This window comes from Aythya ferina (assembly GCF_964211825.1).
Source record: "Aythya ferina genome assembly, chromosome: 2".
Taxonomy (NCBI): Eukaryota; Metazoa; Chordata; class Aves; order Anseriformes; family Anatidae; genus Aythya; species Aythya ferina.
This window is the reverse complement of record NC_140297.1, coordinates 138,676,748-138,691,561: the sequence shown is the minus strand read 5'-3', so window position 1 is coordinate 138,691,561 and position 14,814 is coordinate 138,676,748. Positions and strand designations below refer to the sequence as shown.

At 34.8% G+C, this 14,814-nt stretch overlaps 1 protein-coding gene across 9 annotated transcripts in view; it reads right to left on the bottom strand.

Annotated features, from left to right (window-relative positions):
• The window catches only part of VPS13B (vacuolar protein sorting 13 homolog B), a 459,486-nt gene that overhangs the window by 215,003 nt on the left and 229,669 nt on the right, over positions 1-14,814 (bottom strand). For all 9 annotated transcript variants that reach the window (XM_084510475.1, XM_084510471.1, XM_084510472.1 and 6 more), the window contains 2 exons: positions 12,977-13,211; positions 4,544-4,764 (listed from right to left, as the gene is read on the bottom strand). In XM_084510475.1, the coding sequence (XP_084366601.1) occupies positions 4,544-4,764; positions 12,977-13,211 (456 nt within the window). The remainder of the gene's footprint in view (positions 1-4,543; positions 4,765-12,976; positions 13,212-14,814) is intronic.

Here is a 14,814-nt window from a genome sequence, read left to right as displayed (position 1 = left end):
TTTGTGGCATACTTCATATGTATAGATACTGCCTCTAGAAAAACACAAACATATAAACTTTACGAAATAATAGCAACACCAAATTTGTTCATTTAAATAGCATTAAAATAATGATCCCATGCAGCACATGAAACTGTTCTATGTTTATCTGTGTTATCATTATTAAACTCAACAGTCTCCTGGCATATGTCATTCCAATATTCAGAAAACACACTGTTTAACTTGCACATTGTTTGACTCAGTTCTAAGATATTTACATAAGTTTTTGTAAATAAGCATTAATCACGGAATTTGTATGACAACATACTGCAATATACTGTATAAAACAAGCTCAGGGAAAACTGCAAACAATATATAAGCAGATCCACAGCTGGATACCATACCCAACTTGCCATTATAAAAAATGGAAATTCTCATATTTATAAGAACTTTAAGCCTCAGGACACATCTACTCTATGAAGCTGGCTTCTTATGTGGGCAGAACAGATGCAGGAAAACACTGCTGTCAATCTACATTTGATATAAAACAGTACTTGATTTTGTGCGTGAGAGTGTGTGATGAAGTCTCAAAGAACATGCTACAGTCCTTTCTTAAGAGGTGAAGTGCTGGAATTTTATAAAAACCTTCTTAGTTCATCTTGGATTTTCTTTTGAAGTTTCAAGGCTTACACTGAGCAGGTCATACACACTTTTGACAGAATTTTTCCTTACAGGAGATAAACTTCTGAGCACTTTTTTATTTTTATTTTTTAAATCTTCATACATGGTGCAATCTATAGACAAACAATAATGGTGGCTGTTTTCACTTATAAAATAAAACCAAACTTCTTTTAGCTTCACTTTAAAAGGTTTAATGTCTGTAGCACTTTGATATGCAGTGGTAGCCTTTAAATTGCTATTCACAAATTTCCAAGTTTTCCTGAGTTTCTTCCATGTAACTCAGGAAGATCAACTAATAATGTCCATCTGATTGATTGAGTAATATAATATTAACTGGTGTTGACACTTCGCTGGCAAAACAATCTCTAGAAAATTAATAGGATACAGGCACACATCCAAATCATACATGCTTGCAGCCTCCCCTCCCTCAAAATATTTATTGGTCAAGAGACGAAAGGATAATTTAAGCTATGCTTCTCCTGAGGAAGCAGGGCTTCCAGAAATTTAATTATGCTACTGTGCATAAAGCCCCAAAATGACATAAAGGAAGAAATGATGCAACTTTTCTGTTTACATGCACGCTACTGTACAGCCTGAAGAGGTTTGTCATCATATAATCCAGAGTTTAGACCTTCTTGGGATTACAACAGTAATAAACAGAGTTTAGTCTGAACTCTGTCTGAACAGAGTTTAGACCTTCTTGGGATTACATCATTAAAGCTAATAATTATTTATATTTTCAGAGAGATTTTTAAAAATTTCTGAGGCTGCAATTCTTGCATCTACTCTGAAAGAGTGGCTATTTCAGACAGCTATGGTCACCTTTCAGACTGTTGCCAGCAACCCATGAGCCAGTAAGTGTGAACCTAATGAACTTTATCATCTGAAACCAGAGACAAAGCAACAAGTTCACTAAGAAAAAAGGCACAGTTTGATTAGAAGGAGATGATTTTCACAGAGATCATTTAAAAAATAGAAACTACATAAAAGCCACGCTACCATACCTCTTTGAAGAAAAAGATATGTTAAAAAACAAACAACAAACAAACAAAAACAAACAAAAAAAAAACCACCTCTCACATTAAGAGCTGAAGCTGTCTTTGATTATTTTTTTAATACTCTTAATTTTACCCCAGTGGTTGTTACTCATTAAAATTGAAGGATTTCTGCTAATCTTGTTGGTTAAATTTCTTCAAGTTTTGAAAGCCATTCCTCATAATATCAGAAGAGCTAATGTAAGCGTACAGTCTTTTTGTTTTAGAAGTATTTTGGAGCACAACAGTAAACATATAATTATGTTTAGTACTCCCTATTCAAGAAAAGAAAAATTGTATGACAAAAATAGGAATAACTCTGCCAGTATTTGTTAAGAAATGTTTCCCTCTCTCACTGCTTCCAATCCCTTTGCAGCAAAACCACACATAACTCAGTAAGACCCCACTGGCAACTTGGCAAAATCTGTGAATTTCAATATGTTACAGTATTTTATACTTAAAACACATTACTACAAAATTGAGAACAATACAACAAAAGGCGATATCCTGACAACTTTGCACACAGAGAGTATCTATTGACTTTACAGTGACACAACCATCAGAACATGGTTTCACGTTAAATCATAATAGTCAAACAGTAAAATACTTCACCTTTGCTACCATTTAACAAATTCACCAGGTATCACCTAATTTAAGGCTGTCATCTGCAGACAAATTATAGCCTGTCATTCTAAAGAATCAAATTTCATAGTTACCCTAGGGTGAGTTTATAAATATCAAACGCTGTTTATGTAATTGTATTTTACATCTTCTGTTCTTGAACATCTGGTTAAAGAGGACTCATTTTCTTTCACCTTTTGCATAAATAAAGCAGGGAGAAAGAATTGCTCAAAAACCTTCACTGAATTCTTACAATTTGTCCACGTCTTTTTGGTCATTATAAAACTTCAATAAATGAACAATGTCATAATATAGAAGAACATCATTTAAGACAACAACATTTAGTCTATTTGGTCTGATATTCCAGCATGCAACTTAATTTTAACAATTCACAACACTCATAATTATTATGATTTTTATGGAACTTACAATTTGTATTTTTCTTATAGCAAATATTTTCCTACAGTTTGCAAAACAAATTATTTGAGCAAATTTTGTCTGGAGATCTTGAAAATGTATTTTCCTTATTTTCTTTTTCCTTCATTTGTAACATAAATTTAGGTAAAACTTCCAATTAAAACAACATCTTTCAGCTTGTAAATTTTATATAAATAATTAATTATTATTAACAATGAGTAATAATTTTGGAGATTAAAAAAATCATAGTTGATCAGAATTTGCTGGAATTTCACTAAGTACATTCAAGTCAAAGAGAGCAAACTATTTTGATACATAAACATCTGAATATATTTACAAATTCTCTAAATAGCTGCAATGTGAAATCTGTACAGTTTTATTAACATAGGATAAGGCAGGTTTCCATAGTCTGTGAAATTATTTAATATTAATACATTAAACATTATGGAAATACTATGAAGTTGCAAAGTAAAGACTTCAGGAAATCTTGACATGTAAAAAGTACAGTTTTCAGCAAAATCATAATTCTGTCCTTTCTTATTTACACATTCATAACACAGTGACAACCTTTTATATGTGCAAACACACTTGTCATACAGATTTAAAAGCCTAAGAAGACCTCGTTTAAGTTTCTCCATTTCAAATTTACCACATCTGGTGTGCAATCTCATTTTAACCAACCCTCAATTTGAGCCCAACTAGTGGAGAAGACAATGGCATGAATCAAGTGAGTCAGAAATAAGTTGGATGGAAGTCAGTGAATGGGGCAGGAGAACAAATATTGACGATAAAGTAAACATATAGTTTAAAAAACTTTTTTCATTCATAGAACACAGAACGAAGCAAGGGAAAAATAACACGTGTCTGAGAAGCACACTGTAATGAGTATACACAAAGGACAACATTAAAATTATACCCGCCATCATAGCTTTAGCATTCTCAGTCTTAGGCCATAAGTCTATACAACTTTATAAGCATTATGTACTGCATTTCAGATCAAAATGATAATACTTTGTGTTCTTTTTCCTTCTGTCTATTAAATAAATCACTAAACAGACCATTTTGTCTTTGCTGTCCTTTGAAAAACTTCTACTTGTGTGTAACACTTTAGAGCAGATAATAAATGGATGCAGAGCCCTACTCAGACATAAGCGTATTTGCAATTCTCATTAACATGAGTGTTACTGCCAACACCACTGTTCATACATCGCAACTGTCATTAAAGTGTTACTCAATTTACAGTAAAAATTACTCAAAATTTTGCGAAGAAAACCTACACTATGTTGACTACAGTAAACTTGATGCAACTCAGTAAAATACAAGGAGCATTTTCTGAAAATTTAACGACCTCTTTGAATTTAAATAAACATACACGAGGTGGTAACTTATTTTCAGACATTCATGTGTTTTTTCCTTACAAAAGGATATAATTGTTTGCCTAAAAACATGTTATGTTCAAAGAAATGCTAGTTCTATGAGAATATGGTAAAAAATTACATTAAACCATTTCAATATACGAACCCACAGTGACAGCAGAAAAGCACTATAGCATTTAATGGTACATCTGCAATTCATTTCATTCCATCAGCCAAAAGATGCATTTATATTGTAGCTATTACATTTTGAGAAGAGTTTAAATTACAAAACTTGAGAGAGCTTCAAAGCAAATCTTAATCTAAGCACCTTGATCTTGATGGCCCAGTTAAAAAAAAATTAAGACAGAAGAGAACTTCTTCAACCAAATGCAGAACAATTGTACTTAAATCGAGTTATTTTTAATTTCCTTTCATAAATCAATTAAATGTACCAACCTGGGGGTTCGAGCATTTTATTTCAAGAGACTCAAGGTCAACATGGAGGCAGACAACAAATGAGTGTCTGGATTCTGGCCCCGAAGCAAGCAATTTCTGTGAAGTAACAGCTAAAGTAGAAGTACAGCCCATTGGTTCCACTAAATTAAGTGTCATCTGTTGTCCCAGAAGAGTATACATACTGAAATGATGCAGACTAATAGTCCATGGAAAGGCATCACCTAATAGTTTAAAAAAAAAAAAAAAAAAAAAAAAAGAGAGAGAAAACAATTAAATATTTGCATCATAAACACTGGGGTATGATTTTCTCAAAACTCAGTTAAGGCCTTAGAAAACACTTTGAATTCAGCAATTGCTGTCAATGAACATTAAATTAATCCCCAAACCTCAAAAACAGAATTCAGTGCTCTTGCCACCGCTTCCCTTTCTTGCCCCAGAAACAGAATGATGTATTTTGTAAAAACAAATTACTACAGACATACACTGAGCACTCATTTCCGATATTTAGAAGGGAGGCTACCCAGAGAAGTGCCTGGCATCCTATCATGAACCTTTACCAAGAATAAGCAATTGGCAGAGCCCAACAACACAGCTTTGGTACAACCAGTTTGATTGTATCAGAGAAACATTATGGTTTTCTTTAGATTGTCAGTAGATGGGGAAAAAAAAACAGACAGGAAAATTCTCCAAAGCAGGACCAGAGACAGAATTATTTGGGTCAGTCTTCAAAAGGCCTACAGGAACTCTTTTTAGTGAGAGAAAATCTCTGGCTCTACCAGTCAGAGATGAAAGGAACTACCTGAAGAACTGAGAAAACAGATGATCAAAACGGAAGGAGTGTCCAACTTCTCTCTTTCCCAGTGAAAGAATTTGGGGTCTGCAAGAGACCGTGAACCAAAGAATGCTCTACAGAAGTGGGGAAAATAAGACAAGGAAAGATAAGTGGGTGATTCTCATTTCACTTGCAATATACAAATGTGTTTTTTTTTCCTCTTTAGAAATACACGAGGATAACAATTACTTCAGAATATTATTTTCCCTCTAAACAAAGTTTCATTATTCCATTTATCTGATTTTCCGCTGAGGAAGTTAGGCCTTTTTGTCCCCACTTCAATGACAGAGTATGAGCCTTCAATCCACCAAGGGAAGGCATCAGCCCCAAGTAAAAGTCACATAAAGGTTGCTATATGCAGTCTTGCATCCAAGCATAGCATGCTTGTGATCATCCGTAAATCTCAATCAGGACAGAAAAATTCATCTTTGTACAGAGCACACTCATTTAGAGGAAAAAAAGGATAAAGTACTCCTTCCTATATCAAAATTCAGAAGCACATTTGGTATGGTGTTTAATTTTTTCACAACTCATGGCTTGGAATCACAGTGGTAAGAAGAGTCCAAATTCATCCGACAACCCAGAAGCATGGACGCCAGTCTTAAGAATCAGAACAGATAGCAGAAAAATGCAGATGTACACTGGAATGGATCCTAAGGGTCTCATAAAGCAATAGATAACTTGGACTCGAGAATTTAAACAATATACAGACAGTCAGCTTGCTGCCTTTTGTGTCGTACGGTCAACACTGTCCTGCTGAGAAATCACATTGTTGAGAAATACTACTAGTTAAGTGTTAACTCCCATTAATTAAAAGACATTTTAGAAAAGTTTAGAAAAAATAAAAATGGACCCAAATGCCTTCTTCTATTATTTTAGTAAGAGTTCTACTGAGTCATTCACAAGTACTGGGTATATATGGTCAGGAATATGTATCAGGGAAGCGTGTGTATCTCATCCCAAGAAAGAACTAAAAAATTCAGTAGTTTATTTTTCAGCTATGACATACTGAAGATTTCAGCTCAGCCAAAGTAACTTGAAAATATTTTGGAAAGGTTTCAGATTATAAATTTAAAAGTAGTTAGCAATCTGTATTTTTTCCAAGTTTAGTCAGCCAAGAAATACAAAATATTAATTGCAATAGATGGAAAAAATTCAAATGCAAAGTCAACTCTAACGACATGTTTCTAATTACTATGCATGATTTTTTTTTTCCCTGTGACCACCACATTAAATTAACATTGCTTAAATTTCAGGGATTAGGAAGAACTTCTAAAGAGAGATGCAAACTATTCTACACTGCATACAGTATCTACCTTAGAAGAAAAATACCGATCAAATTTTGTTGCACATACAGAAACCACAGTATGCTGTTGAACAAATACTACAGAACCTATATGACAATTTTACAACTATAAAATCCCCCCTATTTTCATCAATTTCCTCTTTCTCAGCTCCATATACACCATGTGACATTCTAACAGTATACCAGAACTGTCCACCTAATAAAGGCTTGTTTTGTGGTTGTACTTAAGTTTGCTTTATTTGCTTAAAAAATAATAATTGCTTACATGCATTCATTTGGAGACTGGTTTTATGAAAATATTTCAGCACCTCAAAGTGCTAACCATTAAAAGCAACAGTGTTTATAGGTCTTACTTCAAAACTCATTTATTAGTAGGAATAAAGGATGGAAAAAGGCCAGTGCCACACTTCGCAGATGTTTTCTCTACATTTCTAACCTTACCATCCATGTTTCATCATCTAATTGCTGAGATTCTTTTATACTAAAATATTAAAAGTAAAACTTACATTGCCTTCAGTGGAACCAGAGCTCACCTCTTCGCTTAATGGCAAGAACATAAATGATACACACGAAAGACTCCTAGTACGGTTGAAGATTCTGGTTAGTTCCTGACCTACAGCTGTCATAAATACTTATTTTTACTTTCTCTAGAGATCACTTCTGTTTGAAAGACTTGAAAGTGCATTCATGAAGATCAACTGTTTTGATAACTTCTTAAAAATCGAAATGCCACTTCCAGATCTTTGGCAGTTGACTGACCTGATCACCAGACAATTTTCTGGAATTCATCAATTATTTGCTCTTTGATATATTTTGACGAGACTTCTTTTCTACAGTGAGTTACTTTTGTAATATGTATTAGACATCACCTAGTATCAGTAAGGTTGGAAAAGACCTCCAAGACCATCTGGTCCAACCATCCTCCTACTACCAATATTACCCAGTAAACCATGTCCACACTGACATACAACCTTTCCTTAAACACCCCCTGGGACAGTGACTCCATCACCAACTTGGCCAGCCCATTCCAATGCCTGACTATTCTTCCTAAGAAGTTTGTCTAATTTCCAACCTGAACCTCTCCTGGCACAACCTGAGGACATTACCTCTTGTCCTAATCTACCTGGACTTGTGCAAAGCACTTGACATTTGTCCCCCATCATATCGTCTTCTCTAAACTGGGGAGACATGGATGTGACAGATGGACGACCTGGTGGGTAAGGCATTGGCTGGAATTGGCTGGATTGGCCTCAAAGTGTTGCTGTCAATGGCTTAATGTCCAAGTGGAGATCAGTAATGAGTGGTGTTTCTCAGGAGTCAGTATTGGAACTGGCACTATCTAACATCCTTGATGAACATGAACTGCGAAATTGAGTGCACCCTCAGCAAGTCTGCCCATTACACCAAGCCGTGTGGTGTGGTCAACACACTGGAGGGAAGAGCTGCCATCCAGAGGGACCTGGACAGGTCTGAAAGGTGGGCCTGTGTGGATCTCATGAAGTTCAACAAGGCCAGGTGCACGGTCCTGCATCTGGGCCAGGGCAATTCCAAGCACAAATACAGGCTGGGCAGAGAGTGGATTGAGAGCAGCCCTGAGGAGGAGGACCTGACCTGGGGGTGTTGGTTGATGAGAAACTCAACATGAGCCAGCAATGTGTGCTTGCAGCCCAGAAAGCCAACCGTATCCTGGGACAGCAAGGAGAGGGGAGGTGATTCTCCCCCTCAACTCTGCTCTCATGAGACCTCCCCTACAGTACTGCACAACATTCAGCAGTAGAGCAAGTCCAGAGGAGGGCTATGAAAACGATCAGAGGGCTGGAGCAGCTCTCTTATGAGGACAGGCTGATGGAATTGCGTTTATCCAGCCTGAAGAAGAAAAGGCTCCAGACAGACCTCACTGCAGCCTTCCAGTACCTAAAAAGAGCCTACAGGAAAGCTGGAGAGGGGCTCCTTGTCAGGGACTGTAGTGATAGGGCAATGGTCTTAAAGTAAGAGGATACTTATTAGGTAGAGGGTACTTACTAGGTCAGCATTGTACTTACTCCCAGTGATGCAACATGGGAGCAGTTATTATGACCGTATATATGCACCTAGTTGAAAGCACAGAGAGCTTTGTCCAAGTTCAGCACTCACTGCAACAGGTGAGATTTAGTTCTACAGACTTCAAACACACGCACACACATGACTTGCTAACTTCAGCCTGGCTATTCAAGAGCTCACATGGATAAAAAGCTCTTTAAGTTGAAGTTCACTGCCATTCAGATGCTAAAGAATGTCACTAAAATGTGAAAGCTAATTTTATAAAGTCATTACCCATAACAGATAAATTGAATACAATAATTACCTTGTTGTGGAGATGGTGACATGGATTATAAAATGAACCAGATGACTATTTGAATGGGAAATAGTTTCCCATAAAAAAAATGGCCAACTTACTTGAATAGTCATCTCACAATTTACAGAAATTATTTTTGTGTGTTTATATTGAAATACAGCATTATTTTAATCTAATGCAAGATAATTATTTCTAGGAATGGCCAAAATACTACTGCCAACATTCAGCTGCCATTTTTGGGTGTTCAAGTCTATATGCTGCTATTGTATTGCAGTAGTTTATTATCAAAACACTTCATTACAATTAATTCAGACACTAGTATTAGATATCCTAATTTTCTACTTCCTTACAAGTCACATGACAACTTACTGAGTTTAAACATACACTATGAAATATCTGTGAGGTTATATAATTTGTCATAGTTCACACACACACACAAAAAAAGCCTTCTCTCAGGGACCGTCCTCATATTTAAATGTTTGGAGTATAGTGATTTATATGATTGTCAGTATACTGTGATCCATATGAGAATGTGAATGTGATACCCAGCAATTGCAGCAACAATTGGCAACAATTTGAAGCTATTTCAAACACTTTTTTTCCCCTGTATTTTACTGTTTCTTACTTAAATACCTGTCTTACTTTATCTTACCTAAAAATAACATATTTACAAAGACTGCATGATAGAAATTACCAGTATAACCCAGAGAGGAACATTTTACACATGCCAGTTAAGAACTGTAAAAAAAATAAAATAAAAAAAAATTAGAAATTGAAGGAGGGGGAACAAACTGACAAACAGTAATTAATTTAAAATTATGAATGGAGGCCAGGAAAATATTCTAACTAATTAAAATGCAAGCTTCTAGCAAAGGAAGACTTTACAAATGCCAAAAATGTCCTCATTATTACTCTAAAACATAGTGCTACATCCAAAGCAACATTTTAATTCCCTTCATGTTTTCAATTTCTTTTCCTATTATAGCATGTCAAATGTGAATGCAAAGATTTTTGGAAGAGCACTTAGCAGTCCAGAAGTCCCATCCAGAACAACTTTTGTCTATATCTAACTTCACCATGTTTTATTTTACTATTCTTGGTGATGACCAGGAAAATATATAGATGAATTGTCAAGTAGCTGAAGTCAGATACACACAAACATTCACAGAAAGTCACAGCTCACTTTAAGTAGTTTCCTAAACATTTCAGTCCTGCTCTTAAATTGGGCAGCTATCTATAAGTAGCTTTCTAGCTACTTATTTTCTCATTTCTAACTGTTTTAATTTCTTCAGTAAATACTACCTCCTGGATAATAATTGGATCTAAAGTTTTCCTCATAAGCTTGATTCGAACTATAAAGATAATACTTAATGTAATCTAAAATTTTTTTTTAAGGAACTTATCAAGTAGTACCTGTAATTCAACAGAAATTCAACAGAATACCTCATTCTTTAAATAGTTAAATCTATTTCTGATCATATGCTACTTAGTGTGACTGAGCTAAGTTATGTTTCCAAATCAAAGTACTATACTTAAGAGTTATTTCAAGTATAGTACTTAAAAACTTAAGAAGTTAAAGAACATAAAAAGTTCTTTTAAATATCCCTACAAACTACAATTACTCCAGAAAAGACATGTATACAAACTCTGAAAACAAATGGAAAGACACGATTAAGGAATTTTGTATAAGCAGTTTTTACAGTATGCTTATATCTTAAGTCTGTGAGTAAGCTGTAATATCCCCAAATGCCAGTATGACTACGCTCCCTTTTTTATGTCCTTCTTCAGTTTTCTTGTGATAAGTAAAATGTATGACTGAGCACACAGCTTTCTTAAAAGTAACGATGCATCCTTGTAAATAAGCCTTTCACATCTTCTTTATGAAAGAATGAATGATTCAAAAAATAGTTTCCAGGACAAGCAAGGCTGAATAAATATCATTTCAGAGAGGTGGTAACATGTTTTATGAATGATGCTATGTCCCTGAAGTTTTGTTCAAAGACAGAATGCAAATTTGAAAGACTCCCAATGAAAGTCCTTAAAAAATATTTACCTCTTCACGGGAAAAAACAAAGAAGTTAACTTAAAAGCTTTAAAAAAACTTTGTAATAGTCTGTTTAAGGGGGAGTTTTGGCATGGGAGAAGGCAACAACTCCATTAGAGAATCAAAAATATCAAGATTGTGAGAACTTCTGTTTGGCATTATTCCCAGAGCACAAAGCCACACACAAATAAATTCCTTACCATAGGCTTTATCCCAACCAGGGGGATTCTTTTCTCTCACTAGGATCTTTCCTTCAAATCTGGGTTTGACAAAATTCAAATGACTTCTTACTTTCATAAATGGTTTAAATTACATCATCAGCTTAAAGCCAACAAGAGACTTTCATTAAATTTATCTTTTATCTGTCACTATGATTAGCAAATCAGATCATTCCTACTGAAAGTAAAAAAACATTACCTTTCTCTATTTTTCCCTCCAGTTGGCTGCATTTAGCACACCTCTGATATGACTTTCAGTACTAACAACAGTATTTTGCTTCTGTTGATCCAGGTTAAGTTAAAATATAGGAAGGAGAAAAAGAGTCAAACCAATATAAATGGTAAAACAAAAGAAGAGGGAAAACACTTACAGATCCAAACAAATTTCAGATGGCAAAAGCAGAGTAGTTCTTGAATATGCCTCAACCTCAATTTTTCACAGCATATCCTTTATAATTGCTTGTTTCAGCAATATATATGCAGAAAACAGAGTATTTTTTTTCTCAGAAAAGGCCATCCTCAAAGCAGCATAACAACTGCCACATCTTCCTCTCATCATTATAGAACAAATATATAAAATAGCAACAGTACTTTCCAAATAATGCATTTCAAGAATACTCTAATGAACTACGTGTTCACTGACATTTCCATGAGCTTTTCAACTTGGTTATAGGGCTAGATCTCATGGACGCCATTAAAAAAAAAAACAAACACCAAGACTGAAGACTGTTAGGGATATTTGTCGCACCTATTTCCAATACACATTTTTTCACATGAATATGAGTAAACCAAGATTTTTACACCACTATTCCTTCAAAAGACTGCTGCAAATCTACATGCCATTTACTTTGGTCATTTCTAAGGACTTAATATGATTATAAAATCATATTAAATGTTAGTAGCTTGTTTTCACTTCTTAGTTGCTTTATAGCTTATCGCCTCCATTTCTCAATCTGATGCATATTACAACCTAATTCTTCCCTCAAATTGGATCACAATTCGAATTTCTATAAAAAATTAGCTTTTCAAATAAATACTACCAAACTTTTTCCTCATCCTCACCCTATGCAAAAGGGCATCCCACCCATAAACATTCATACGACTTTCTCATTTTGTTCTTATTTCTCTACAAAAACCTTTCTACATAAACAACCCAGAACATGGCTGTTGCTTATCTTGATGACCAATAAAGTCTCATTGTTTTGATAGTCTGCTATATGTACGAAATTTATTTTCTTCTCTTACTTCAAATATTAGATCCAAGACACTTTTTACTTTTCCCCCAGAAAAGGCGGTATAAGATATTTTTCCCCACCTACCTCCACTCTGTCTTAGAATTCACAACTCAGTGCCCCCTCTGTTGTGTCAAACCTACTGCCTGTGGCTACACAATAACGTAATTAAAAAAAAAAAACACAAAACAAAACACTGAATGAAAAAAATCACAGTCCTTATTTTTTCTGGCTTCCACAAACATTTAAAACATATTACAGAACTACTGCAAGCTCACTGATGATGAATTTCACTTTGATTTCCATGGGGCAAAGATTGTTATGAGTATTCTTAGCCATCATTAAGACACAACATACTGCTAAAAAACTGTCACAGCATCACAAGTTTTCAAAAATAAAATGAAGATGACTTTCATATAAGGTATAAATGGAAATTAAAGAGTAATTTTTGAATTTATCACATTACCTTCTTCAAGGATGGGTCTCAGCACAACAAATGGGATTTCCTGCAGTGGTTCCATATGTTTGTGTCCAGCACTCATAATCTTTACCTGTGGCAAGCAGACAACTAGCGTGCCAGGCATACTGGCCTGGCCATGGTACCAGCTTCGGACAGTCCCAGGAATATCACCTGATACAATAGTACTCGGGGAAGGCAGGCTGTCATTTGGAAGGAATACACAACATGATTGCACTTCAAGCTGTAAAAACAAAGTCAGGAAAGATTTCTCAGAAACAGATTATCATTTCTCCCCTTCCCTCCCTCCTATGGCATATTCATTTTGGTACAAAATCTCATGTTACTTGTCTATCACAGCTGATTTAAAATGGTTCTTAGTAGAATTAAGAGGAAAGATGGTGCAAAATGTTAGAACATTACATTCTTGTAATATATTATTACAGCAGGTGATGGAAGAAAAAGTGTCATTTTGGTCTGTAAATTTCATCAGAAAGGTGTTGCCATGCAAACTGAATATGTATCTGTCTACCTTTCAACAGCTTCTTACAGGAAGCATGATTCAGCCAGAAAATTTTCTTACAATAAAACTGAGAAAGTCCTCCTTTTTTGTCAGTGCATTAGTTTTTGTAAGAAACAGTTAAGTCTCTAGAACTAACCAAAATTTTATATATTCTTAGTTTCTATAAAGACTTCAGCAAAGAGTTATTTCATGGTGAATTCTGTCTTTATGTTGTAGTTGACTGTAATGTGTACATACAAAAAGGTTAATCATCGGACAAACTGAAAAAAAAACACCTTTGGTGAAAATATGACTTTAAAACAAATGGATTGGTGCATGCATAAATTTAAAAAAAAAAAAAAAAAAGGAGAGAAAATAATAAAGTTCAGCTTTTGCCCTGTTTTCTTACGTAGTATATGTAATTTCATATGAAATAGCACTTATTCTGTATTTTCACACAATGGTGTTACTCTGCAACATTTCTGATCATTCTGCCATCTTCTTATGACCTTCTAGCAAGACTGAGTGAGTCCAAATGAAGAACTGAACTGATCATGACTTGTTAATTCAGAGGTGGTGTAAGCTGCAGATTGTTACCATCTTCCTTGGCTCTTAGAAGCGATATTTTGCACCTGGATACCAAATAGTCCTAACAGCCTGAACACTTGAATGCTTTGTTAAGCAAGTACAAACTATGATTCAGTTCACTTCATAATAGTTCGGAAAAGTCTAGTGTACAAAATATTGGATACAAGATGTTATTTGTAGCTGCGATAAAAGAACACTTGCTTGCTGTAAACCTTTCTACCAAGAGTCTTCCAATTTGCTATCATTAAAGACATCATAGCTTAAAATTGATAACCAAGGTTTGTACATCACACCCCCTTTCCCTTAAGGCTAATAATCTCTTAAGACCACAACAGTGATTTGGAAGAGAACTGGAATTCCTGAGCACCATAAGTACTTTGCCAGTCTAGTCAGGAGAACGCAGATATTCATCTTTATTTCAGCATTTTTGTGCCCTTTTGCTTAGACAAACTGACAAGAATTCACTGCAGAAAAGTATCAGTAGAATTTTGCAAAAATAAATACATTGTTTCATGAAGTCTGTGTTTGTTTCTAGTTTTAGAACTGTTTGAGTTGTAAAATGAAGTTAATTACATCTTTGATAAGTAGTTTATTGATCCAAGGTTGCAGAGTGTACATTATTTATACTGGATGAAAAGCAACAGTGTATTGTTACAGATGTAATAGATTTAGATTTTTTTTTTTTTTAACTGGTAAATTAGTCATTGTGTCAATTTGCAAAGATTTTTACGGTGACACGTTAGATCATTTTCTGGTC